At 32.6% G+C, this 27389-nt stretch overlaps 1 protein-coding gene across 1 annotated transcript in view; it reads right to left on the bottom strand.

Moving 5' to 3' along the window:
- Positions 1 to 25428, bottom strand: part of LOC115879976 — a 36622-nt gene extending 11194 nt beyond the window's left edge. The window contains exon 1 of the mRNA XM_030897049.1: positions 25065 to 25428. Within this exon, the coding sequence (XP_030752909.1) occupies positions 25065 to 25398 (334 nt within the window). The 5' untranslated portion in view covers positions 25399 to 25428. The remainder of the gene's footprint in view (positions 1 to 25064) is intronic.
- Positions 25429 to 27389: the final 1961 nt, after the last annotated feature.

Genomic DNA, 27389 nt, shown 5'->3' with positions numbered 1-27389 from the left:
CCAGTGATATTCGTTGTTAGATATTTCGTAAAACAGAAAAATATATATTTCTTTAGTTGTTTTTCTAAAATAACTCAACTTTGTTGTCAAACAACTCAGTCAATTCTACATAAAATTAACTATCAGCAAAGTTTACAGAATCTATCAGTAAGAATATTTTAGTTGCGATCTGATATATTTAGGTTTTTGAGAAAATCGTATTAAATACCTACTAGAGGGATAATCTTATGAAAAGAAAATCTGTTGTCGATTGAGTTTGAAAATATTTATATTAAAATGTATACATGGCAACAATGTATACGTAACTCACTTTAAAAGGCAACACATGAAATATGCTCTTCCCTTTATCCCGCCTGTATACCAGAATTTTTTAAAAAATCAAAGAAAACACTATTATAGACAATGAAAAGTCAACAAATCCCTTAATGGCATAGAAGAATGTACCGATGAACCAATTTATATCTAAAATTTGAAATATTTTCAAACATAAAATGGTTCAAGGCCAAAAAAGTATAAACAAACATTCTTAAAAATTACCATAGTTGTATTTTGGGTTACTTTAATTTGCAATTATACAATTTAAACCATTAATAAAGCGTTATGTAAAGTTTTCTTCTCTAGCTTATTTTATTTTACCCCTTAACAAGCTCGGTCGGAAATTTTAGCACTCCATGCGTTGTGGAGTCCCTGGGACTCTAAAATATACAGGTGCGCTGTCTGTACGTAACACACTTTAAGAGGCAACACATGGAATATGCTCTTCCCTTTATCCCGCCTGTATACCATAATTTTTTAAAAAATCAAAGAAAACACTATTAATAGACAGTGAGAAGTCAACAAATCGCTTAATGACATAGAAGAATGTACCGATGAACCAATTTATATCTAAAATTTGAAATATTTTCAGACATAAAATGGTTTAAGTCCAAAAAAGTATAAACAAACATTCTTAAAAATTACCACAGTTGTATTTTCAGTAACTTTAATTTGCAATTATGCAATTTAAACCAATAATAAGGCGTTATGTGAAGTTTTCTTCTCCAGCTTATTTTATTTTACCCCTTAACAAGCTTGGTCGGAAATTATAGCACTCCATGCGTTGCGGAGTCCCTGGGACTCTAAAATATACAGGTGCGCTGTATGTACGTAACACACTTTAAGAGGCAACACATGGAATATGCTCTTCCCTTTATCCCGCCTGTATACCATAATTTTTTAAAAAATCAAAGAAAACACTATTAATAGACAGTGAGAAGTCAACAGATCGCTTAATGACATAGAAGAATGTACCGATGAACCAATTTATATCTAAAATTTGAAATATTTTCAGACATAAAATGGTTCAAGTCCAAAAAAGTATAAACAAACATTCTTAAAAATTACCACAGTTGTATTTTCAGTAACTTTAATTTGCAATTATGCAATTTAAACCAATAATAAGGCATTATGTGAAGTTTTCTTCTCCTTATTTTATTTTAATTAAGTAACATTAAAAAACATTAACTTTCATTTTCTCCATAATTATCTTCTAGGACTTAATCCATTTCACTTCTGAACCGCTCAATTATTCTATGTCTAAATTTGAGAACTTTTTTAATTATTATTATTTTAATAAGTTTTCTTTTGGTAAAAAAATATTAAAATTTTGTAAGATTTTAATAAAATTTTATTAAAAAAAAACACTTTTAAAATTATTCTGTTTACTTGTATATTTTCTGTTTATTACTAGATAAAACTGAAATACATTTTTTTAATTGCATTCTCGAAATATATCGCACAAAAGACAGATTTCATTTTCGTCTTTCATCATCCTTAAATCCCTGCAGCGTGAAAACTCAGCTGTTGATTGTCCATGTCAGTTTTTTTTTGTTCTTTTCAGCGCCAAGCTTGATGGAATAAAATGTCTTTTATGTTGGCGCTATAATAAGGGTTAGGACAAAGAAAAAGGAAAAAAATGTAGAACCTGAGCAAAAATTGAGAAAAAAAATATTAAAGAATTACGAGATAATAAGAAACTTAATATAAGTTGTTGTCTAAGGAGTATCACATCTAAATGAAATTTATTTATTATTGAATATGTTGGTTGTTGGTGTCTTGTAAAATCAAATGTTGTCGGATTCTTCTTATTTGAAAAATATAGTTGAGCAATCAAAATACATATAATTTGTAATTTAGCATAATCCTTTCTTATGCTAAAGCATTATAGTTTTTGATATTATATAGGGTGAGTTTTAATTAAGTGCAAATATTTGCAAATAATAAATAAATTTCATTTATCCTGTAATAATATCACAATATTACAACAGACAATATCAAAACATATTTTGTTAATGGAAACCGAGATCCACAAAAGGGTAGTAGCCCTTATATCGAGTTATTAGCAGTATCGAATGACGAATATTTTCTTTGGGATTTGCTAAATATTTACTGAAATATGATAGAATGGCTGTGCGTAGACTGCGTAGGATAGGTAACTTGACAGAGATATGCTAATAAACAAATATTTGCGTAGGCGTCTCATTCTTAACATAGTTTAGGCTGTAGAGAAGGCGAAGGAATCCATTTCAACAAGTAAAAGTTAAATATGTGTTGTTCTAGTGGACCGATTTTGATGATTTTTAATCAATTTGTAGCTAAATTATTGGACTTGTTATACAGGGTGATTTTTAACCTATACGCATAAACTTGGGAAATTATTGCTGATAACAAATAATGACTAATAAAATTTAGTAAAATATTTTTAGATTCTGAAATAATTTGAGATTTTTTTACAAAAATTTATTAACTTTATCAGTAAATGCACATTCAATTTAATGGAATTTACGTTTTTTGTTTTTATTTCAAATAGTTTGTAATCTCCGTAAATAAAAATATTTAGTGCACATCTGCACATTCAATTTATGGAATTTACGTTTTTTGTTTTTATTTCAAATAGCTTGTAATCTCCGTAAATAAAAATATTTGACTAACTTTTTTTTATTATTAGTCATTATTTGTCATCAGCAATAATTTCCCAAGTTTATGCGTATAGGTTAAAAATCACACTGTATATATACAGGGTAGTCCGAACTGTATTCCGGAAACTTCCGTAGCATATTCTGCAGATAAAGAGAAGTAAAAAAGTTCTTATAACTATAAATATGTCCTAAAATGCTTAGTTTCGGAGATACAGAGGGTGTAGAAGTTTCTTTTTTATTTCGATTTTTTCCAAATAATTTATGAAGTAACGTCAATATTTCAATGAAAATAGGTGTCTCGTAGATTTTTGATATGAGAAATTTGATTTTGATGTCACTATGACTCCTATTTGTAGAGGGCGCCACCTACATGTGTTTTAATTGCTTTGAAGAGTAATAACTTTTTGTCCGCACCTGTATAGAACTACCGAGTAATTACGAAAATTACCTTTTCGTAATTTTTTAGGTGAAAAATGTCTCTTGGTAAAAATCGTTACGAACAATCCTTCTCGAGATGTTTGGAATGGAAATAGTCAATACATGTCATTATTGACGAAAAATTAACATGATGAGTAGATAGTTATTTGACTGAAATGATAAATATAGGAAATTTTTATTTTTTAAAATTAATCATAAAATTTTCTTCGAAAAGTGATGATTGATGATGATTTGGCACAAAACATTTCAAATTTATGATTTCAGTCTATTAACTATTCAGTCAACATGTTTAATTTATGTCAATGATGACAGGTATTGATAATTTCGATTTCAAATATCTCGAGAACTATTACCCGTAGCGATTTTTATTAAGAGACCCTTAAAACCTTCGTAACTGTATATTTTTTTACTTAGTAGTTTTATACAGGTACGGACGAAAAGTTCTTACTCTGCAAACAAGTTAAAAATATGTAGGTGGCGCCCTCTAAAAGTAGGAGTCATATTGACATCAAAATCAAATTTGTCATATCAAAAAACTCCCAGACACCAAATTTCATCCAAATATCAAAGTGAAATAATCCTAATAATTTTAATACCCTATAATATATATATATATATATATATATATATATATATATATATATATATATATATATATATATATATATATATATATATATATATATATATATATATATATATATATACCGACCTGGTCATTTGATTACTGTGTATAGGATTTTAACGTGTAAGACAGAGAATAATATAAACGACCGGTTGACAGACAGAGAGACAGCATCAAAAGGGGCCGGCGAGGAGCCGGTGCGACCGATACAGTGTTGCCGGTTTTTACGGGTGTGGGCAAGGCAAAGCATAAGCATGGTGGGAGAACGCATTGAGAGGGGCGGTGCTTTATGTTAAGGTTCGTATTCACTATCCGAAAGAACAAAGGAATGAAATTCGGTATATTTGGACAGCAAACCGAATGCATGCGGCCGTTCGCCATTCGGTTCGCTCCCTCATCTGTTTCCATTCGGTATATCAAAGACGTTCGCAAACGAATGAGAATTATAGAACCGCGCGAACAAGACTGGACGTTCGCTCGTTGGATAGTAGCATTCGTTCGTTCGGATAGTGAATACGCACCTTTATGTAGATGAAAAGGTGGGGAAAGGAAATAGATCACCTGAGATCCAAACTATTTTTGCATCATTCTTTTCGCCTAGCTGTTTCGGTGTGTACGTTAAGTGTTTCAAAAATGGCTATTTATACGACCGAAGAGAAGGTGCATATCGTTAAATGGTTTTACATTTCCTCAAGTGTGGAAGAGGTCATTGGGCGTTATGTGTTCACCTTTCAAGATCGCCCTGTGCCTTATGCCACAACTGTACGCAACATTGTTCATAAATTTGAGCAAACAGGCTGCATTGCGGCGTGCAGAAATTGTGACAATAAGGAAGGCGCAGAGAAGGTAATTCCCGACAAGGAAATTAATATTTGTGCCGCTGTCGAAACAAGCGAACCTTGTTCAAGCCGAAATATAGCCGAACAAGTTGGTTGCAATGCTCGAACGGTGCGCAGAGTTTTAAAAAGGCATGGATATAAGTCCTACAAAATCAGACCACGCAAGAAATTTTTCCCGCAGATTGTAACAGACGTCTGGAGTTTTGCGAGGCTGTAAGAGAAAGAGCCGATCGGAATAATTTATTTTTGGAAAATATATTATTCTTAGATGAAAACTCGTTTCCCTTACATGGCTACCACAATCCTTCGATAGTACGTTATTGGTCTCGAGAAAATAAGCACCTTAGTATGGCACTGCGGACACAATATCCACAAAAAATAAATGTTTGGGCTGGCATGCTGCAAAATCCTATCATTGGGCCTTTTTTTATTGATTGTATGTTAACAGCTGCCAAATATTTGGATATGCTACAAAACGAAATTGTACCAGCAGTTCGAAATTTGCCAATCAATTTTGAGGAAGTGTGGTTTCAGCAGGATGGCTGTCCTGCGCATAACGCGCGGAACGTAAATCTGTTCCTTCAAACCACATTTCCCAATCGGCTAATTTCCACACAAGGCACAATTAATTGGCCACCACGCTCTCCTGAATTGTCGCCCAATGACTTCTTTCTGTGGGGATATGTAAAAAATTCCATTTATGGCCATAACCATGACGACCCATGAATATTGACGAGCTGCGATTAAAAATCGTTCAGTCGTTAGAAAATATCCCCGCTGTTATGTTAGCTAAAGTTAGGTCAGAGTTTTATAACCGTCTTGGCTATTGCGAAGCACAACAGGGAGGTATTTTTGAACCTTTGATTTAATTTTTTATAATTATTTTGCTAATTGTCCTTTTTTAAAGTTGATTTTTAGTCATTTTTTTAATGCTTGTTTTAACTTATGCTGAAACAGCAACAAAAACATGAGCAGTATAGATACAACCGGACGTTTAATTATTTTTATTGTTAAAAGATTAAACGTCTCGAGATGTATGGATAACCTTCAAAATCGTAAATATATTGTAGAATGATGTACACCCAACCCCTTTCAAATCCGACTGATTTGATAAATGTGTCAAAGTATGTCTACCGTTCTAGAACTTCGATACTGTCAGTGTTGCCAGATGAAGTTTTGAAAATTTCCTGAAACCTGGTTGGCACGGTCAATCTACCAACAAAAATATTCTTTTTAAAATATTTATCTGATGATACTTTTAGAAATGCCAAGTTTGAGAAAACAAATTAAATACACACACTAAATTGTGTCCAAAAATATGCTTTCTAAAAATGTATTTCCTGGATAGAAACCTTAATGTTAGGGAATATTTCCTAGACCTGGCATCTACGGCCATATTCTTTCCCACCACTTGATTTGTCTTAGCTGATTGGTCTCACCCCGCCTCTCGAAATGTGGAAGCCATGCATATCTCTTCGCACGTGTCGCCACGAAACCCAACGAAACTCTTGAGTCATAGGCGTACTAATATTTTATTTTCATTTAGATTTAGTATTACAGCCAATTTTAGTTTAAAAGTTTTGCTTATGAATTCTGTAAAATTTAATTTATTAGAATTTTAATAATAATCTTTTTATGACAGCTGACAATGTTTAAGATGCGAACAGTGGAACAACGCCTTCACCACGCTGCTTCTTAAGCCCCATACATACTCAATATAAAAAAACTCATCGACATGATCAAAAAGTTTTATGAGCAAGCGGGTTTTGTATCATAAATAAAAACAGATAAACAATTTTTATGTAAAACGACCTTTAAAATTAACATTATAAACATTATATAACTGTTAAGTGGCATCGTATTTATGATTCTAATTGTGCTACACTTTAAGGGGTGTGAAATAAATTACTTATTTATAATAATACTGAATTTATGCGGGGTGGTATAACTAGTGTTATAACGGTTGTAGCTATAGTATTACGGACAACCAACGGTCCAGCTACGTCGAAACACCGGTTCCCATTAGAACACCGAAGTTAAGCGACGTAAGGCGATACTAGTGGATAGACGGGTGACCAGTTCGAAACTCTGTATCGTGCTGTTATCCAATAAAGGCAAAAGTGTAAAATATATTGACACACACTGCCCATTCACGCCGGTTCGAGGCCGGATGAGATCGGATATCTCGTGAGTAAGAGTCGATTTAGACACATTAGTCATTGACCGAGGACCGCTGTTCGGATTCCGCGTAAACAAAGTAGGCCCCGTCCAAATTAGCCCTGGCAGCTAAAAGGAGACGTTAACTTCAAATCTTTTACTTTACTTTATAGTATTACATTATAACATTATCATGTCATAATATTATGAAATAATATTTCCTACTACCAATTTTTTTAATATTGGTACAGCAAACTTATCAGTATAAAGTTTTACTTATCTTTATCCTTTTTATTGCTATTTATAATTCTGAATACGAGGATAAGAAATTTTAGTTTTCAGTACGCCTATGACCGAAAGCGAACGTCTACCTCCCGCTTCATCAGCGGCCATAATTGGATGGAATCAGGGATGAGTAAATATAAAGGACCCTAAAATTAATAAATTTTGCTCGTCTGCTGCAACACGTAAGAAATATTTATTGATGGATCAGTATGACAGAGAAGTAATAAAAAGGCCGTCTTTATGAATAACAAAATGGTATTTGAACATCATATTATAATCATATTGAATTGACAATAGATTAATTTATCAGCTATCCGCAGAAAATTGACAATAATAATAAAAACATGACACATGGCAATTAATATAATTCCAAATTAAAAATCGATAATTTCTCATTCATAATAGTAATATAGATATATTTCAAAGAACTTTACTTAAAATTAACTTTTTTAATTTTATACTAGTTTATAGCACTTGGTGGTATAACTTAACAAAATAATATCAATCATTAAATAAAGCATAAACGAACCAATAAATAAACAAAAAGGTTAATTTATTTAGTAAAACGTACAACGTACGGCTTTGTATGCCGATTGTCGTGTGTATGAAGAATAAAGTCAACGTTTGTTCAGTACAATACGATATACTGAAAGAGAAAAGACTATAAAATACGGGAGAAAATGAGAAGTTTATTACCTATCCACTTAATCCGGATCGGTCGACAATAGAATTTGTGATATTTACAACATTATGTAATTAATTGATTATCGGTCCTATTATGTAACTGAGGATGTACGTAACTACGTAATAGAGCATATTTTTTGGTTAGTTTATTTAATGAAGCGTACACACGGCTTTGGTTGCTGATTCTCGTGTGTCAACGTGTTCAGTACAATACGATATATTGAGAGAGATGCTGATGCTCTATTACGTAGACACGTACATCCCTAGTTGCATAATAAGACAGATAATCTATTAATTCCAAAACGTACTAAAAGCGCAAATTCTGTTGTCGAACAATGTAATCAGTATGATTACAGATTAAATAATTATGGAGGTGCATATGAAACATTAAACGATTTATCATTGTGTTAAGTTATATCAGGTAATTTAACAAAAAGATCAATCATTTAATGTCTCTCTTCACACTGGCTCACTCCATTATTATTTAATACTGATTAGAATGGTCGACAATAGGATTTGCACTATTTACTACGTAGTACAGCATATTTTTTGGTTAGTTTATTTAATGATATAACCGGTAATGTACACACGGCTTTGGGTGCCGATTGTCGTGCCTATAGACTCTGTGATTGTATAAATGAACAAAGAGAAAAGAGCAAGAATTTTCCCAAGCGTATGAAGTTGCGCTCCGGATTAAGTGGATAGGTAATAATTTTCTCTCCCCGACTTACAAGATTGCCATAGCGATTCACTTCTAGACATGTAGGTAAATGATGACTAAAATAAACGACCCAAGATTCTCTCTTGCCGACCAGTATATTATCGTAGTCTTAAAGAAATTAGAATAAAATAAACTATGTTAAATTTATGATTATGATTAAGTGGATAAGTAATAATTTTCTCTCCCCGACTTACAAGATTGCCATAGCGATTCACTTCTAGACATGTAGGTAAATGATGACTAAAATAAACGACCCAAGATTCTCTCTTGCCGACCAGTATATTATCGTAGTCTTAAAGAAATTAGAATAAAATAAACTATGTTAAAAATGTTCATGTATACTACTGAAATGAAGATAATATATTTAAGCTAAATGTAATCTATTACAGTTGTAGTAAAATGAGTAACTAATTGTCGAAAATCCAGATCCAACCCAGATGCCACATTTTTTTGAAACGTCTACTTCTGCGGTTTGAAATTTTGATGCAAAATCTGGCAATACCGCTCAGAAGAAATGTGCCCACCCATACCCACCCAACTTTTTTCTCTTTTTAATACATTTGATTTGCCATTAAGCTGCCTACATCACTGTCTTACACGTTAAAATCCTATACACAGAGTTGACCTGTCCGATGTGTATATATATATATATATATATATATATATATATATATATATATATATATATATATATATATATATATATATATATATATATATATATATATATATATATATATATATATATATATATATATATATATATATATATATATATATATATATATATATATATATATATATATATATATATATATATATATATATATATATATATATATATATATATATATATATATATATATATATATATATATATATATATATATATATATATATATATATTAATATAAATTTGAGATTGTGTAATATTTTGAAAATTTTCTTAGAATTTTTTTTTTTAGTTTTTAGTCAAAAAAACATAATTTCCTGATAATATGGCAACATTAGATAGATAGTACATTAAATTTACAAGAAAAAAAAACGAAAAGATCCAGTGGTTCTTAAAATTTAAATAAAAAAATGTATTTTTTTTAATTTTCAAAGTAAAATAACTTGGTTATTTTGGGCTTATTTGAAAAACGATAAATAGAAAATGTATTTCTTTTATCGATATCTACCAGCCCTTAAAATACTTATTTAAGACTCATCCTGTATAACATCAAAGACTATAATACTTTAGCATAAGAAAGGATTATGCTAAATTATAAATAATGTATTTTGATTGCTCAGCTATATTTTTCATATAATAATAATTAACATGTTGCATAAAGAACCATATAACACGAGGAATCCGACATTTGATTTTTAAAAGACACCAACAACCAACATATTTAATAATAAATAAAGTTCATTTAGATGTGATACTCTTTAGACAATAACTTATATATTAAGTTTCTTATTATCTGGTATTAATTCTTTAATATTTTTTTCTCAATTTTCTCTCAGGGTCTACACTTTTTTCCTCTTTCTTTGTCCTAACTCTTATTATAGCGCCATCATAAAAGACATTTTATTCCATCAAGCTTGGCGCTGAAAAAGACAAAAAAAACTGACATGGACAATCAACAGCTGAGTTTTCACGCTGCAGGGATTTAAGAATGATGAAAGACGAAAATGAAATCTGTCCTTTGTGCGATATATTTCGAGAAGCAATTAAAAAAATGTATTTCAGTTTTATCACGTAATAAACAGAAAATATACAAGTAAACAGGATAATTTAAAAAAAATAATAAAATTTTATTAAAATCTTACAAAATTTTAATATTTTTTTTACCAAAAGAAAGCTTATTAAAATTGGAAGCTTTCAAATTTAGACATAGAATAATTGAGCGGTTCAGAAGTGAACTGGATTAAGTCCTAGAAGATAATTATGGAGAAAATGAGAGTTTTTTAATGTTACTTAATTAAAATAGAATAAGCTGGAGAAGAAAACTTCACATAATGCTTTATTATTGGTTTAAATTGTATAATTGCAAACTAAAGTAGCTCAACATACAACTGTGGTAATTTTTAAGAATGTTTGTTTATACTTTTTTGGACTTGAACCGTTTTATGTCTGAAAATATTTCAAATTTTAGATAGAAATTGGTTCATCGGTACATTCTTCTTCGTCATTAAGGGATTTGTTAACTTCTCATTGTCTATTAATAGTGTTTTCTTTGATTTTTAGCCGACCATACCAACAGGTATGGTAGGCTATTAAGATCGACAAAAAAAAGTTATTTTAATTTCAGTCAAAATGAGTTATTTGGGTCATAAATGACCTAAATACAAAATATTTTGATGGTGTCTGTCCGTCTGTCCGTCTGTCCGTCTGTCCGTCTGTCCGTCTGTCCGTCTGTCCGTCTGTCCGTCTGTCCGTCTGTCCGTCTGTCCGTCTGTCCGTCTGTCCGTCTGTCCGTCTGTCCGTCTGTCCGTCTGTCCGTCTGTCCGTCTGTCCGTCTGTCCGTCTGTCCGTCTGTCTGTCCGTCTGTAATACGACAACTCAAAAACCGCTAAACCGATTTTAACCAAATTTGGCACAAAAATACTGTGGCACCCGAGAATCTGGCTACTAGTTTTTGGTGGGGGTGGGGGGTGGTAACGGGGTATGAGAGGGGGTTAAAGATTAAAAAAATCGTAACTCCAAAATTACAGTAGCTAGCGAAACGCGGTTTTCAATTTAAGATTAGGAATAATATTTGAAACAAAATTAGTAATAACATCAAAATCAGTTAAAGTCGCAATTTTTGAGATAAAAAAAAATATCAAGCATGGGCGGCTATACGTGCCTTCCGGCGCCAATTTTTATACAATTTTGGTATATAGGCGGGATAAAGGGAAGAATATCTTTTATGTGTTGTCTTTGAGAGTGTGTTATGTTACGTCTATATGAAATGATAAGATTTTTCTTCCTCGTGCAGCTTTATTCAGATCAACAACGTTTCAGATATCTAAGTATTTGTAAGAAAAACAGTCTAACTTATTGATGTAGTAGTAGTGAAAATAACTCTTCTTACTGTGTATAAAAGCCTCTATAACAACAAGTCGAGAGTGTCACATCATGGATCACTGAGCGATCCCTTCATGACAAATACAGGAGTTAGGCAGGGATGTGTCCTAGCTCCTCACCTATTCAACATATTCATGGCAGCGCTCTCTATTATAGTGGACAGCAGACTACAGGAAATAGGAACGGGTGTTAGGGAGGAGCTAGGACACATCCCTGCCTAACTCCTGTATTTGTCAGGAAGGGATCGCCACCTAAAAAGACTCAGGGCAAAAATACGTATAAAATTCATCACAGAACTCCAATACGCTGATGACTGTGCTCTAGTTGCAAATACGTTACAGCAATTATAGGAAATGCTGAACACATATACCTGGGCATACGAGACTTCGGGCCTTAAGCTGAACATCGATAAAACTAAAATAATGTGCACTCCCCCGGAAAATCATAACGGCGCTATAAAAATTGGAGAAGAACTATTGGAATATGTATCGGAATTTTATTATCTCGGCAGTTTGATTTCGGAAAAGGCAAATATCGACTCTGAAATTCACTACAGAATTAGCAGCGCCTCAAAAGCATTCCGGAAATTAAAAAACGGGGTTTTCTACAATCATGACGAGCACAAAAACGAAACTTGCAGTTTATCGAGCAGTTTCGCAACTCCTCTGCTGCGTTGCAAAAGCAGGTTCGCGAATAGTCACAAAACCTGTGGTGGCCAACAAATCTTTGGAAAGGTGAAGAAATTCCCAAGAACAGGACAGAGCCAGGGAAATTCACGATAGGCATGATAATAATCTGAAGAAGAAACGACAAAATACAATTTATGTCGCTGCTACAGCCTGGAAAATGTGCGATTTTCTGTACCAGGCAATGATAGTCCACATCTGTGGTAATTTTTACATCGGTAGAGAGCTATATGGAGGGTTCTCTCCAAAAATAAGTCTAAATAAGTCGCAATGGACCAGGCTGATAGCTATTTAGAAGAATCTAATCTAATAGTAGTCTCTGCCATTCTTCTACTTAAGGTGATTCATCAGATTTTCACCGGTTTTATTAATTGCAGCGACTTGAAGTGCTTGGAATCCTGTTTGTATGCCTGCTCAATGACAAAATCTTCCGAATCAGGATAGCTTCTTTCGACCTATCCCCTTTTATCTCTTTCGATTTTACCCTGGAGAATTAGACACTGAAGTGATAGCGTTTTCCACGTAGTATGTGTCTCGAATAGGCGATGATTTCAAAAATTTCTTCTAGACCTAAGAATGTCTTCATTTCTCACATGGTCAACCCAGGACACTCTTAGCATTCGTCGTAGTATCCACATTTCGAAGACTTCAATTCTATTTATTGTTGCTACTTTCAGTGTCCATGCTTCCACACCATATAAAAACGGACTAGGCATAGAACTATACACCATTCTGTGTCTAAAGCCGAATTTCAAGTTACTGTTTGTGAGAAACCTCTGTCATAACATGAATTATAAATTATATAAATTTGGTTTTTGTTCTAAATTATTCGTTGTAAGAAAAACTTATTTAAAATTGTAAATTATTGGACTTTGTCTTAAATTATATTTCTTGGAATTAAAATAAAGATTAATATTACTTATTTATCGAGTATAGAATATTATATTTATTGGTCATTATTTATCTATGCGAAAGTGAAAAGTCTTATTAACCATCGTCTACTAACTTTGTTAGCACTTAGTTAAGTAGATGTTACAAGTTCTTTAAGTCCTCAAGAGTAACAGACATTTATTAGCACATTAGAAGACGAGAATAGACATGTTCATTGAGTTATAATTAACTTTATGTTCATAACTTCTTCTAAATCTCTAGAAGTACCTAATTGAAATTTATCAGCATATTAAAAGAAGTGAATGGAGTCTTTTTGGAAAATAGTTTTATAAAATACAAGACCGTATCTGGGCTCCTAAGATATACCCTCGACATAATGAAGTTATTATTTTTATCTGAGATTTATGTAATTGATTAAGATAATATGAATATTTGTTATATATAGGTACAAAATAAATGAAAATAATGTTGGTAAATGGGTTGGGAATGGATATGGATATGTACCGGGTGTCCCACTAAGAATAGCTCTCGGCTGTATTTCGGAAAGTATTGGCCGTAGAGTCTACGGAAAAAAATATTTATAACTAAAGGGGCTATGAGGAATTGCTGGAAATTATTTTCAAGTTTGTAAAACGGCCGCTAGAGGGCGCAATTGCTATGGAAAATAAGAAAATAGAATTTTTACAGAATTTTGCCTAGATAATGGGTACTATAAATAATAGCTTCCTAATCTTTAGTAAATTTTGGATTTTTTTGTTAGATCCATTTTCCCCTATCTGCTAAAATAGTGGTGGGGGAAAATTATTAATTATCACCACTAAAAAAGTGGTGGGGGAAGGTTAGATCTATCTTTATTTAAATGTTAGTAACTCCGGACTTGATCAGAATCCAATAAACAAGGTTTAAAAGAGTTTACGTTTTTTACTCTATATTATACCATAAAACTAATAATAATAAGGTTTTGAACGTAGACGCTAGGGGGTGCTTTCTTACAATTTAAGAAACATAGCCCGTTTTTTTCAAAAAAATTAAATACGATAGTATATGTAATTTTAGCTGATAGTAAAGAGTAGTAAAAGCTTAAAAAAGTCAGCGAAAACGGCATATGATATCTATTGCGAAAACGGCATATGATTTTTCTATAACTTGATATCTTCTTTCAAACCGAAGATATTAGCAAAATTATTATAAATACCAAAAAATAAGCCCTTAATTACCTTATTTTTACGACGGGGTATCAGTAGACCTCTTGATTATGCCCATTCTAATAAAAAATAACATACAAACAGTTAATTTATGTTAAAATAGACGATATACCAGAATACCATAATACCAGATGTATTAATATCTAATAATTAAGATATTAATAACAGTGAACAAGAAACGATGATTCATTGAAATCGTTGGTAGTTGCTTTTGACGTAATAGTATAAACGTCAAATTGTTATTAGATCAACATTTTGATAGTCTTAGCAGCGTTTTTTATCTTTTAATTACTTTTTCAAAATGTCTTTATTATTTGAAGTAGTTGAAGTTGTTGGGCAATTTGAAAAAGCAATCAAAAGATAAAAAAACGCTACTAAGACTATCAAAATGTTGATCTAATAACACTTTGACGTTTATACTATTACGTCAAAAGCAACTTTTTCCAAAGCCTACCATGACTTCACTGAATGATCGTTTCTTGTTCACTGTTATTAATATCTTAATTATTAGATATTAATATACATCTGGTTTTATGGTATTCCGGTATATCGTCGATTTTAAAATTAACTGTTTCTATGTTATTTTTTATTAGAATGGGCATAAAGAAGAAGTCTACTGATACCGTGTTGTCAAAATAAAGTAATTCAGGGCTTATTTTTTGGTATTTATTATAATTTTGCTAATATCTTCGGTTTGAAAGACGATATCAAGATGCGGTTTTCGCTGACTTTTTAAGCGTTTACTACTCTTACTATCAGCTAAAATTACATATACCTACTATCGTATTTAATTTTTTTTTTAAAAAACGCGCTATGTTTGTTAAATTATAAGAAAGTGCCCCCTAGCGTCTACGTTCAAAACCTTATTATTATTAGTTTTATGGTATAATATAGAGTACAAAAAGGCTCTTTTAAACGAGCCCTCGTTTATTGTATTCTGATCATCCAGAGAGAGAGTCCGAAGTTATTAACATTTAAATAAAGATAGATATAACCTTTCCCCACCACTTTATTTTAGCAGATAGGGAAAAATGATTCTTAAAAAAAAATCCAAAATTTACTAACAATTATGAAGCAATTATTTATAATACCCATTATCTAGGCAAAATTCTGTAAAAATATATTTTCTATATAGTCCTTTTGGTCATAAATATTTTTTTCCGTAGACCCTACGGCTATTACTTTCCGAGATAGAGCCGAGAGCTACTCTTAGTGGGACACCCTGTACATAAAATTAAGACGCTGGCCTTTTAAACGATATTTACAAATAAAAATATTAACAGTAGATAAATAAAGATTGTTAACTTAACCATATAATGCCAGGCTACTGAATAATATCAGCAATAATTTCTCTATTAAATAAATTATATGACAAAAAGGTGAAGGAGCATTTAATTTATAAGTTCTGTGCAGTCACTGCAAAAGTATTTCCATTTTCTAAACCACTTATCAAGTATCATTGATGCTCATCAGGATTACGTTTTTTTAATCCTTAAAAAAATATAGCAAGGTAATCAATAAAAAATTCTATTATTTTGAAATAATCAGAAATTTGAGAGATATACATAAATTGTAGAGAATACATTGTAGAGTATCCAAAAATATCCTTTATGGGTATTTCGCCATTGCACTGCAAGAAAAATCTACAAAATAAAATAGTTATTTTTTCTAAACACTTCTGCGTTAAACCTAAACGGACGCTGCTTGTCAGAAGTTGTGTTTACAGTAATAAAAATTTTGCCTAACAAAGAAAAAAATGCTTAACGTTTCGGAAAGTTTTCTCTTTCCGTCGTCGGAAGCAAAAAAAATATAAAGAATCAAGAAAAAAACTATTTAAAATATTTAAATTGAACTATTCGAGAACACTTTACTTTTTAAAACAGATACGTCTACAAGAAATCGTTGACGTTCTGTTAAAATGACGTTTTAAGTTAAACTTCAAAATTAACAATTACTACCTGATAACAATTACTTAATAAGGTAAAATCAAAAAGCCCAAACTTTCTGTATCATTATTTTAAATTTTACGTATGTTATGTTTATTTATGTTGTGATCTTTAAAATTAAAAAAGCGATTGCCATACATTACTAACATCTAGAGATGCATGAGCAATACATTTATTTTTATTAGATTGAATTAAAAAAGCCTCTTTTGTTTCTCTTTTAGAGGCTGGCGCTTCTTTCATTATAATTTTGGCGTTATTAAAATTTATTCTGTGCCCTGTGTCCCATGAATGCTGACAAATCTTAGATTTGTGAAAATTTCCCTTTCTTAAACAATCTTTATGTTCTTTAATTCTAACATTTAAGGGTCTAGATGTTTCACCAATGTAAAATTTATCGCATTCACAGGGTATTTGGTATATTACATTTTTTGTTTGTTGTTCTGTGTTTATTGGTTTAGTATGTGATAAACTGGATCTAAGTGTATTTTGTGTTTTGAAAGATGTTCGTATGTTATATTGTTTCCCTATCCTTCTTATTTTTTCCGAAACGCCTCGTATGTATGGAATTGTAAGTTGTATATATTGTGTATTGTTATCATTGTGTCTATGATTTGGGGTTTGTATTTCGTTTAATGTTTTTATTTTTTTTTAATTCCAACTTCTGACAAGCAGCGTCCGTTTAGGTTTAACGCAGAAGTGTTTACAAAAAATAACTATTTTATTTTGTAGATTTTTCTTACAGTGCAGTGGCGAAATACACATAAAGGATTTTTTTGGATAGATGAATCCGCTATATAGGTATAAACATTTTTTACATTGTAGAGGTTGAACTGAATAGTATTTGAATGCCTTAAACAATATTGGTAGACAAAGCAGTCCTCTACGACTAACATGATTGTACTGATTTCTTTCGAAAATCGACATCTATGAAACCATGAACCCTTCCTGGACATACACGGTACATTGTGAGACAGAAAATTGTAGAGAGAAACAAGCCCTATAACATAGGATACAACATTTTAATGAACAGTGCTTTCAATAAAATCAATAAAATGAAAAATATACGAAATAAAATTAATGTACTAATTTCTTTCGAAAATCGACAACTATGAAAATATGAACCCTTCCTGGACACAAACGGTACATTCTGAGACAGAAAATTGTAGAGAGAAACAAGCCCTATAACATAGGATACAACATTTTAATGAACAGTGCTTTCCATAAAATCAATAAAATGAAAAATATACGAAATAAAATAAATGTAATTATTGGTTTAGTATGTGATAAAATGGATCTAAGTGTATTTTGTGTTTTGAAAGATGTTCGTATGTTATATTGTTTTCCTATCCTTCTTTTTTTTCCGAAACGCCTCGTATGTATGGAATTGTAAGTTGTATATATTGTGTATTGTTATCATTGTGTCTATGATTTGGGGTTTGTATTTCGTTTAATGTTTTTAATTTTTTTTTAATTCCAACTTCTGACCAGCAGCGTCCGTTTAGGTTTAACGCCAGAAGTGTTTACAAATAACTTTAAAGTGTTAAAAAATAACTATTTTATTTTGTAGATTTTTCTTGCAGTGCAGTGGCGAAATACCCATAAAGGATTTTTTTGGATAGATGAATCCGCCATATAGGTATAGACATTTTTTACATTGTAGAGGTTGAACTGAATAGTATTTGAATGCCTTAAACAATATTGGTAGACAAAGCATTCCTCTACGAATAACATGGTATTACTTTATTTGTCAATTGAAATGAACTAAAAAAAATCCTAGATAACATTTCAAAAGAACTCTTTTTAGTTCTATCGTTATCAAGCTACATGTGAAACTAAAACTCTTCTTGTTTAAATATAGCTCTATATAAAATTTTATTTCTTCTAAACATTACAGTACTGAACAGAAAATTAATTAAATTTTCGAACGTTATTACAATACGAGTAAAGCATCTGTGGTACAGGGTGGGTCAAATTGGACGCTTATAAAGGGAAGAGAGGAAAGAGTTCTATAGAATATAGACGAAAACTAATATCGGTATCTGGAGCTCAACTTTTATCAAAAACATGATGGTGAATACCGCACATCGATATCTGTTACCGTTTCGGAGTTACGGGATGTTTTTCAAAAATGTGCATTTTTAACAAATCGCTGTAACTTTTTTGCTATGAAAAATTTTGCATTTTTATGAAATGAAAACATTTCCAAAGCACCCTTTTACGTCGAATTCAATTGTTTAAGTATAATTTTTTAAGATTAACAATTTAAGAGTTATCAACAGAAAAATTGATTTTTTATTTGGGAGACACTGTATATTTTTATTTAACTGAAAAGAACTTAAAATTACCTTTCCAAAAATATAGCACACTTGATATTTTGTTGCCCTTCGTAATACAGAATTTTTAAAAGTTTGCCACTTTTAACTAGTAGGCTTTGGGCCCCTTATTGATGATCTGCTCCTAATGGAACTCGAAAACATATTTTTCTAGCAAGACGTGGCACCGCCTCAAAATGTTGAAGTTATCAGAAAATTTTTGCAGCCAATTTCGAGTAGTTAATAATAGTAATAGTTAAAAATCTAACCAAGATTCCAGCCGTTGGCCGTCGAGGCCTCCGGACTTAGTGTTCATGGATTTTTATCTTTGCGGAAGAATAAAGGTTCTTATTTTTAAATTGCCCGTATAATCTATAATCTAGACAAGAATTAGAAGTACTTAGCGGTTATGCGAGGGTATCTTTCACCCCCATTGAGTTAATGTATTCCTCTAGAAATATTCAAAAACGGTTTCGTCTGTTCATAACAAAAGACTATAATATATGTGTTGATGTTGTTAAATATAGTTTAACAACAACAAACAACGCTTTATTGTACAAAAAGCCAAAACAGCTTCATCGACAAAGCACTCACAAACAACAAAATCACAAAAAAATACAAACAACAAAAAATACACATTACAAATAATACAATTCAAAAGAATTTAAGTCTTTAAAATTACAAAAAGAATATACATGGACAATTTGAGAACAGTACGCAGTAAATAGATATAATTTTAGAGTTATAACATATTAAATACTTGACCTTTGACCAGTGTGTGAGATGATCAAAATTTTAAAATTCAAAATTATTCATAATTAAACATCAACAAAAAAGTCGTTTACCGCATATAGGGCTCTCTCCAGTAGGTATGATTTTAGAGCTTTGCGAAATGCGGGAAAGAATGAAAGCGACTTGATATTCAAAGGCAGATGATTGTACATTTTTTTGGAATTGTACAATATTGAACCTTTAACTAGTTCTGAGCTCGGGGTTGGCAGATAAAGATCGTGCTCTGCATTCCTAAGTGGATAGTTATGAGATGGCCTTTCGGGAATAGCAGATATGTGCTTGCGGATTAAGCAAACGGATTCAAAAATGAATAAAGAAGGAACAGTCACTATTTTCAAATTTTTAGAGAAATTCTGACAGTGAGTTCTACTGTTCAGTCCCAATAAATATCGAACTGCTCTCTTTTGAAGTCTGAAAACACGATCAAATTTTGTTGCGCAGCAAGTACCCCAGACTGGAAAGGCATAACGAAGATGTGACTCAAAAAAGGCATAATAGGCTATTCTAGAGGTTGAGAAGTTAAGTTCCTTAGAAACTGATCTTAGCGCAAAACAGGCAGTGCTTAGTTTCTTTGATAGAGCTTCAATGTGAAAGTCCCATTTTAACGAGTTGTCTACAGCAAGTTCTAATAATTTCACAGAGTCCACGACGTCAATAGTGGTGTTATTAAGTACAAAAGGTTGTATAGGACTTTTATATGACAAAACTTGAGTTTTTGATAGGTTGAGGTATAGGAGATTAGAATCGCACCAAGACTTAATGGTGCGTAAGGATATAGTATGGTGTGCACTGGATATAGTATCACATAGTGCCGCAACATCTGGGCCGCTCCAAGTGAAACTAGTATCGTCCGCAAAGAGGCAGATTTTACCGCTAATGTATAGATTTGCAATGTCGTTGATAAACACCAGAAACAAAATAGGGCGAAGTACTGAACCCTGAGGGACACCACGCTCTATAGGCTTACAAGAAGACATAGACGTATCAATACTCACAAGCTGCATTCTGTTGCCAAGATATGACTTAAGCCATTCGAGCGCCACTCCCCTGAAACCATAGTATTGCAACTTGTTAATTAAGATATTATGATTTACACAATCGAAAGCCTTAGAGAAATCACAGAAAATTGTAGCTGTAGAGTGATGGTTATTCAGGCTAGAGTATACATTATTAAAAAGGTCGAACATAGCATCATTTGTGCAACTGTTACTTAGAAATCCAAATTGACGGGTAGTAAGTATTTTATATTTAAGGAGAAAAGATAGAAACCTTTCTTTAACCAATCTTTCAATGATCTTAGATAATGTGGACAGGAGTGCAATTGGGCGATAGTTCGAAGCTTCATCTTTATCACCTCCTTTATACAGAGGAATAATTATTGCTGTCTTAAGGCAGTTTGGAAAAACTCCTTTTTGGAATGACTCGTTAATTAAAGTAGTAAGATGGTTTAATGTGCATTCAGGAAGTTCAGAGAACATTTTGAGGGTAAGCCTATCAGTCCCAGATGAGGATTTGTTTTTAATATTATTAATTGTACTACGGAGCTCATCTAATGCTACGGGCGTGAAGAAGAAACTGTGTAAATTCTCATTTGCTTTAGGGAGATATGAAAGTGCATCATGGGAAGGAGTTATGGCGTTCACTAAATTTTTAGCCACATTAACAAAGTAAGTGTTTAAATCTTCAGGTGAATTAAAGACTGTGCCAGACGAAGAAGTGTTATTCCTTAAGTTATTTACAATAGCCCAAGTCTCCTTAGCGACATTACCGGCTTTGGCTAGCCTCGCATTATAATAAATGTCCTTGGCAGCTTTTATAGTCTTACCATAAACTCTGTAAAGTTTCACGTAATTATGAAAGAAGACGCTGTCCGTGAATTTCTTAAGGTGAGATAATGAGCGCATGTTCTTTGCAGATATACGCAAGCCTGTAGTAGACCAGGGTATACTTTGTTTACTTTTGATAGGCCTAAGAGGAAACGCCTTGTACGCTAGATTAGACAAGGTATCCATAAATCTAGAAAATTCGGAATCGACGTCAGCCGAGAGGACAACCCACTCTGTTGTTAGACATAGGTGGTGAAAATTTAGAAAATTTTCATCCGAAAAAATACGGCCCAATTTGCGCGAGGTATTTTTGCATTTGGATTTTGGCAAAAACTTTGTCAATACTGCCTCATGATCAGAGAAACCTGAGTGAAGTGAGAACCTACAGTCAACGAATTCCGGGTCAAAGACGACACGACATAGTCTATAGTACTAGAGCCAGTTTTAGTTATTCTAGTTGGTGAGTCAACATGCATGAGTATACCAAAAGAAGGAAAAATGGACTGGAGAGACTCTTTAGCTGCACACACACTGGAAAGTCAATATTCAGGTCGCCACACAAAATTAATTTACTTTTTATAGGTAGGGATTCAAGCAAACTTAGCAATTTTTGACTGAAAATATGTACGTCAGCGTCAGGTGTTCTGTAAATACAAATAATATAGAGGTCAAAAGCATTATGATAAACGACGGAAAATTCAAAAAAAATTTCGGATATTAGAGTATCGAACTTAGTTACTGCCGAAAAGTCGTTGTGAGTAGACATTATCATAGTACCTCCATGAGATGAGTTACTTCTATTGAATCTAGTTAATATAGTGTATTTTTTGACAAATACAGGCTCATCCATATTTAACCAATGTTCAGTTATGGCAACAATTTCTGGAAAATTGAGCTCTTCTAATAAAAGATATAATTCATCCGTTTTATGTCTTAAGGACTGAATATTAATTAAAAAAACACTAACCTTGCTATCGTCTAGTTTTTCAGAGGGTGCTTGATCCTCTTTTCGCGTCATTTCACCTAAAAATTTGTAGTTTTACTTGGAGAGAAATACTTGGTATGACTTTCCCTAATTCTCTGAAGCTGCTGAAGTTTTTCCGTTGAAAAGAAGGACCTGAAGGCAGAAAGATCCGCATCCACTTCAGCTGAGTCAATAACATAAACGTTGTGGAAGCGATAATATAGCCTGCGCAGGGAATCCGCGTCACTAGGAAGTCCCTCTGAGGCCATAAATAATTTTATGCTGGTGTTGGTGTGCCCTTCAAAACACACACTTGAGGGTTGATCATGGAGATAGGCGAGGAATAGCCGAATAGGCTTTAATATGGAAGGGTCCCTCAGCCTAGCTAGCAAATAACGCCCATTTGCCTCATCCGAATTCTGCGTCATTCGAACCACAGGCGGAGTCAACGGGTCCATATGCAGCCCACCATCCCTCCTCGCACTCTCTTCCACAACAATTTCTACATTTTTTAGCCCAAGAGACTTACAGACAGCAATAGCCTCCTTGTCAGAACAAATCTTAGCAGATTTGACCTCCCTCGGTATATTTACGAGTTTCGAGTCAGAGCAAGGTGGTAGACTTTGGATGTCAACAGTCTTTGATAAAATTTGTTTAGAGTTTAAATTGTTAGAAAATCCTGCATCTCTCATTGCAAATATTATTTTCATTATTTTAATTGCTACTCACAACTAGATTTTTTTTGTACTAAAGCCGACACCGTTGAAAGCCTATTTACACAAAGTGGGCGAATTTTTATAAACTCTATATCTTGAAAAAGAATCGAGCAAAATATCAAGTGTTTTATGAATTAAAAATATACAGGGTTTTCTATATAAAAATCAAATGGTCTGTTGATAATTTTTAAATTATTAATTTTAAAAAATTATACTTAAAGTGCTTTAAAAATGTTTTCATAAAAATACAAAATTTTCTATAGCGAAAAAGTAACAGCGATTTATTAAAAATGCAAATTTTTGAAAAACACTCCATAACTCCGAAACGGTAACCGATATCGATGTGCGGTTTTCACCATCATGTTTTTGTTAAAAATTGAGCTCCAGACACCCATTAGTCTTCGTCTATTTCCTATTATAGAAAAGGGTGTCTTTTAAAGCGTCCAATTTGGTCCACTCTGACCAGTATGCAGTTTTTGATGTGATGTTATTTCCTGACCCCTAAATTGCCCAAAGAAACTATTATTATTATTAAACTATCATGATTAAAGTTAATATTCTATGACTGATTTTTTAATTTTGTTGGCATATTAAAAATGGGTGAAATATAGAAACAATATAAAGGGATTTAAAAAAAATATATACATTTAAAATTGTAATTTGAATGTAATACTTCATTATATATTTATATTGTAATTTGAATGTAATACTTCACTAATGTAGGTATAAATGTATTTCTAATGTATTTCTACACTCAAAAAAAGTGTTTTTATTTTCGTATAAATTCAATATGCAAAAGTTATCATCGGTCACATTTCATCTAATTATAATAAGCGACCAATGATTTATTTTGCCTAAAGGTTAGTATTGATGTTTTAAATCTACATAAAACAAGAAACTTGTAAATCAAGTAAGCAAAATCTATCAATAAACTTTATTCTGTATTAGCCATTCGAAAAAATAAACTAATATGTTATTGATATAACAAACAAGGAACGCTATATTATTTAACTATTATTAATATAATTAGACCCAATGTTACAATTATTACCTTATTACTTATTAATAATATTATAAACTTTCTTTGCTTATATAGATCATATTGAATGCTTTATTGTACACTCAGATGCAAAAAAACGCAACGGGTAAATTTTTGGTCAAATTTAAAGTGTTACTTATATTTTTCTTATTTTTAGCCCTATTTTCATGATTTTTTTAGCAAGCTTTATATAATTATATCAACTTTAATTCGTAAATTCAGTTTTTTATAAACTTTAATTTAAGTTAGACAACACCAATTATTATGGTATTTTTTACATTTTTTTTTCTGTTTGTATACTTGAGTTTTACCGATGTTTTCTTTAGTATCGTTGGTTCTGTTATTGTTATTTATGTTTATTAAAACCAGGACTATATAGTTAGTCTTTAACGTTTTTTTTTTTAAATTTAGTATAGAGTATCCAATGCAGAGTAATAAGACATTAGTCATATTACTCTGACAATAGTCACCAAAATTATCTCGGCATATTAAAAAATTACACCAAAAAGTAATGATAATTGAAAAAATTGCAAATTGATCGTGATCAATTCATTTCGATCTTAAAAATTAATCAAAGCATGTATTGACATGAATCAAAAAACAAAATGCTCAGGAATCATGGTTCCCACCGTAAAATTATATTTTAGGGAAATTTACATACGAAATTATTGCACAGGGCGTTTTAAACTTAAGGTAAAAAAGCAACCCCTCGATTAACCCTGTATAATATGTCAAATACTAAAGTTTATAAGAAAGTTAGTTTATGAATTGAAGTTGATATAATTATATACAGCTTACTAAAAAAATTATGAAAATAGGGCTAAAAATAACAAAAATATAACACTTAAAATTTGACCAACCATTTTTTTTTGCATCTAAGTGTATATTTCCAATGGCGTTCTTAGAAAATAGAGGATTGTACTCACTTTTATCTTCTTTGCTTTGTGCTTCATCCACAGCAATCTTCAGTGCCCTTCCAAAACCCTCTCCTGGCAACAACTCCGGTAACTTTATCCGAACTTCATGGTTTTCAAGGTAGTTCTCCACAGTCCCAAGCAAAGTACCATCGTCCACATTGGCCCTAGCGTCGTTCTCACTTCTAGTACTGATTATATGAACTCCATCCCCCAATCTCACATCTTCAGGCTGCGAATTGATATACTGCCTGATAACTTTCGATATCACCGCTAAGCCACTGGGCCCTTCGGCCCTAGATGACGTCACCAGTACCAGCGCGCAAAACAACACCAAGACCTTCATGGTTTCGTTCGTCAGTGACACACCATATAAAATGCGGCAAGTGTAAATTGTTATCTGGTACTTATAAGGAGAGCGGCGTAAAAAAAGTCAAAAGAGACTCACTCACTATTCCACTGTGCGGCTTAATAGGAATTTAGTGGAGCAGAAAAATCTAAGGAAATAATAACAAATAAGAAATTAAATCAAGATTGTCTGCAGCATCGCGGCTGCGTTGGCCTCCTTTCGGAGAGTGATTAGAGAAAGAATAAGAGCAGAGTTACAGGATGGCTACGCCTAAAAATGCATTTCACTTATTTTAATCTGCATAGTTAATACGTTCGCTACCAAGAGTGTATTTGTGCAGAAACCTGATAGACCATGTTATAATTATTCAAAAAATGCTGCTCCTTTGATGTTTTGTTATCATTACTACATAAAAATTACTTATAGTCCATTTCTGTTAGGATATTTTTATTCGGCTTATATCAGACCCTTATCTATTCGCAAAACTGCCATAATAAGTCATAAAAAAATAATGTATAATAATTTTGTCCATTACTCCTACGTGGAGCATAGAGCCTCGATAAAGCTCTCCAGCGGGTTCGGTTGTTGGCAATTGATTTGACATCTTGCCATGATCGGTTTGCTATGTCGATCTCCTTTTTAATTATCCTTTGCCATGTTTTAGAGGACAAGTTATTGTTGTTATTTATTATTTCTGATAGTATTTGGCCAGAATATAATTACAGTTTTTCGCAGACAGCGGTTTATGAAAACTTGGAGTTTGTTAGTTAATGGCGATGAAATTTCCATGTCTTCACACCATACAGCAATACTGTCTTGACATTCGAATTGAAAATTTTAAGTTTAGTAAGTTGAGGTTAGAATTTTTTTAGAATTTAGAATGAGTGGGAGGGGGGTTAATCACTGCGACCTTACAGATCTATAGTGTCCCCCTTTCTTGAGTTATAACTCATCATAAAGTCCCAGGGCTTTGACAAAAACCAGTATCTGGGACGGTTTTATAGAGGGTAGTTCTCCATCTCCAATATCGGTCGTACCAAAGTTCATGGCACGAATGGTTGTCGTCTCGGTGCACTCAGTGATGAGGTGTACTCGTGTTTCCCCATTTTCCCCACAGAATCTGCATTGGCCGTTTCTTCTTAGTTTCAATCTACTGAGGTGTTCATTGAGGAGACAGTGTCCTGTTAAGAACCCCGTGACAATCCGAAGATTGTTCTTACTTAAATCTAGGAAGATCTGTGATTTTTCTTGATCGTAAGCCCTCAGAAACTTCTTGGAGTGTCTTAGACCGTTGCAAGATTCCCATTCCAGATTGCGGATGGAATCTTCCAAGTTCTTGAGTTCCGCCTTGAGTTGGTTACCACTTGGAAAGCAGAACGGTTCTGGTCCAGTTAGTGGAGTGTTCGCTCCTTTTCTAGCTAGATAATTTGCTTTTTCATTGCCTTCTATCCCTTGGTGAGCAGGCACCCACAGTAGGAGGACTTTGTTTTCTTTGCCTAATTTATTCAGCTTCTCTGTGCATTCTTTGACCAATTTCGAATTGATTGATACTGAGTTGATCGCCTTTAACGCTGCTTGACTATCAGATAAGATGGCTATTTCTTGTTTCCGATAGTTTTTATCTAAGATAAGTTGTACGCATCTTTCGATAGCGTAGATTTCTGCCTATAGGATGCTAGGGTAAGTGCCCATTGGTTCGGAGTATTTAGTTCTCGACCCAAATACTCCGATCCCTGTTCCCGTATTGGTTTTGGAAGCATCAGTATATGTACCAAGTTATGGTATGGTCTTTTAACTGCTGGGCAGACGTTTCTCTCTTCCAATCCTTTTTATTGCTCAATACTACATTGAGATATTTCTCAAAGTTGTACATTCCTGGCATATCGTCCACTGGGAGTTGCAGGAGTGGTATTTGCTTTTTGTGGGTGTTCCAAGCTCCTGATCTGACAATTCTCCCAGTACTGATTCCGTTAGTGACCATTCTAATC

This window comes from Sitophilus oryzae, unplaced genomic scaffold, assembly GCF_002938485.1.
Source record: "Sitophilus oryzae breed Bouriz unplaced genomic scaffold, Soryzae_2.0 scaffold_1603_pilon_pilon, whole genome shotgun sequence".
Taxonomy (NCBI): domain Eukaryota; kingdom Metazoa; phylum Arthropoda; class Insecta; order Coleoptera; family Curculionidae; genus Sitophilus; species Sitophilus oryzae.
This window is presented reverse-complemented; position numbering and strand designations above follow the sequence as displayed.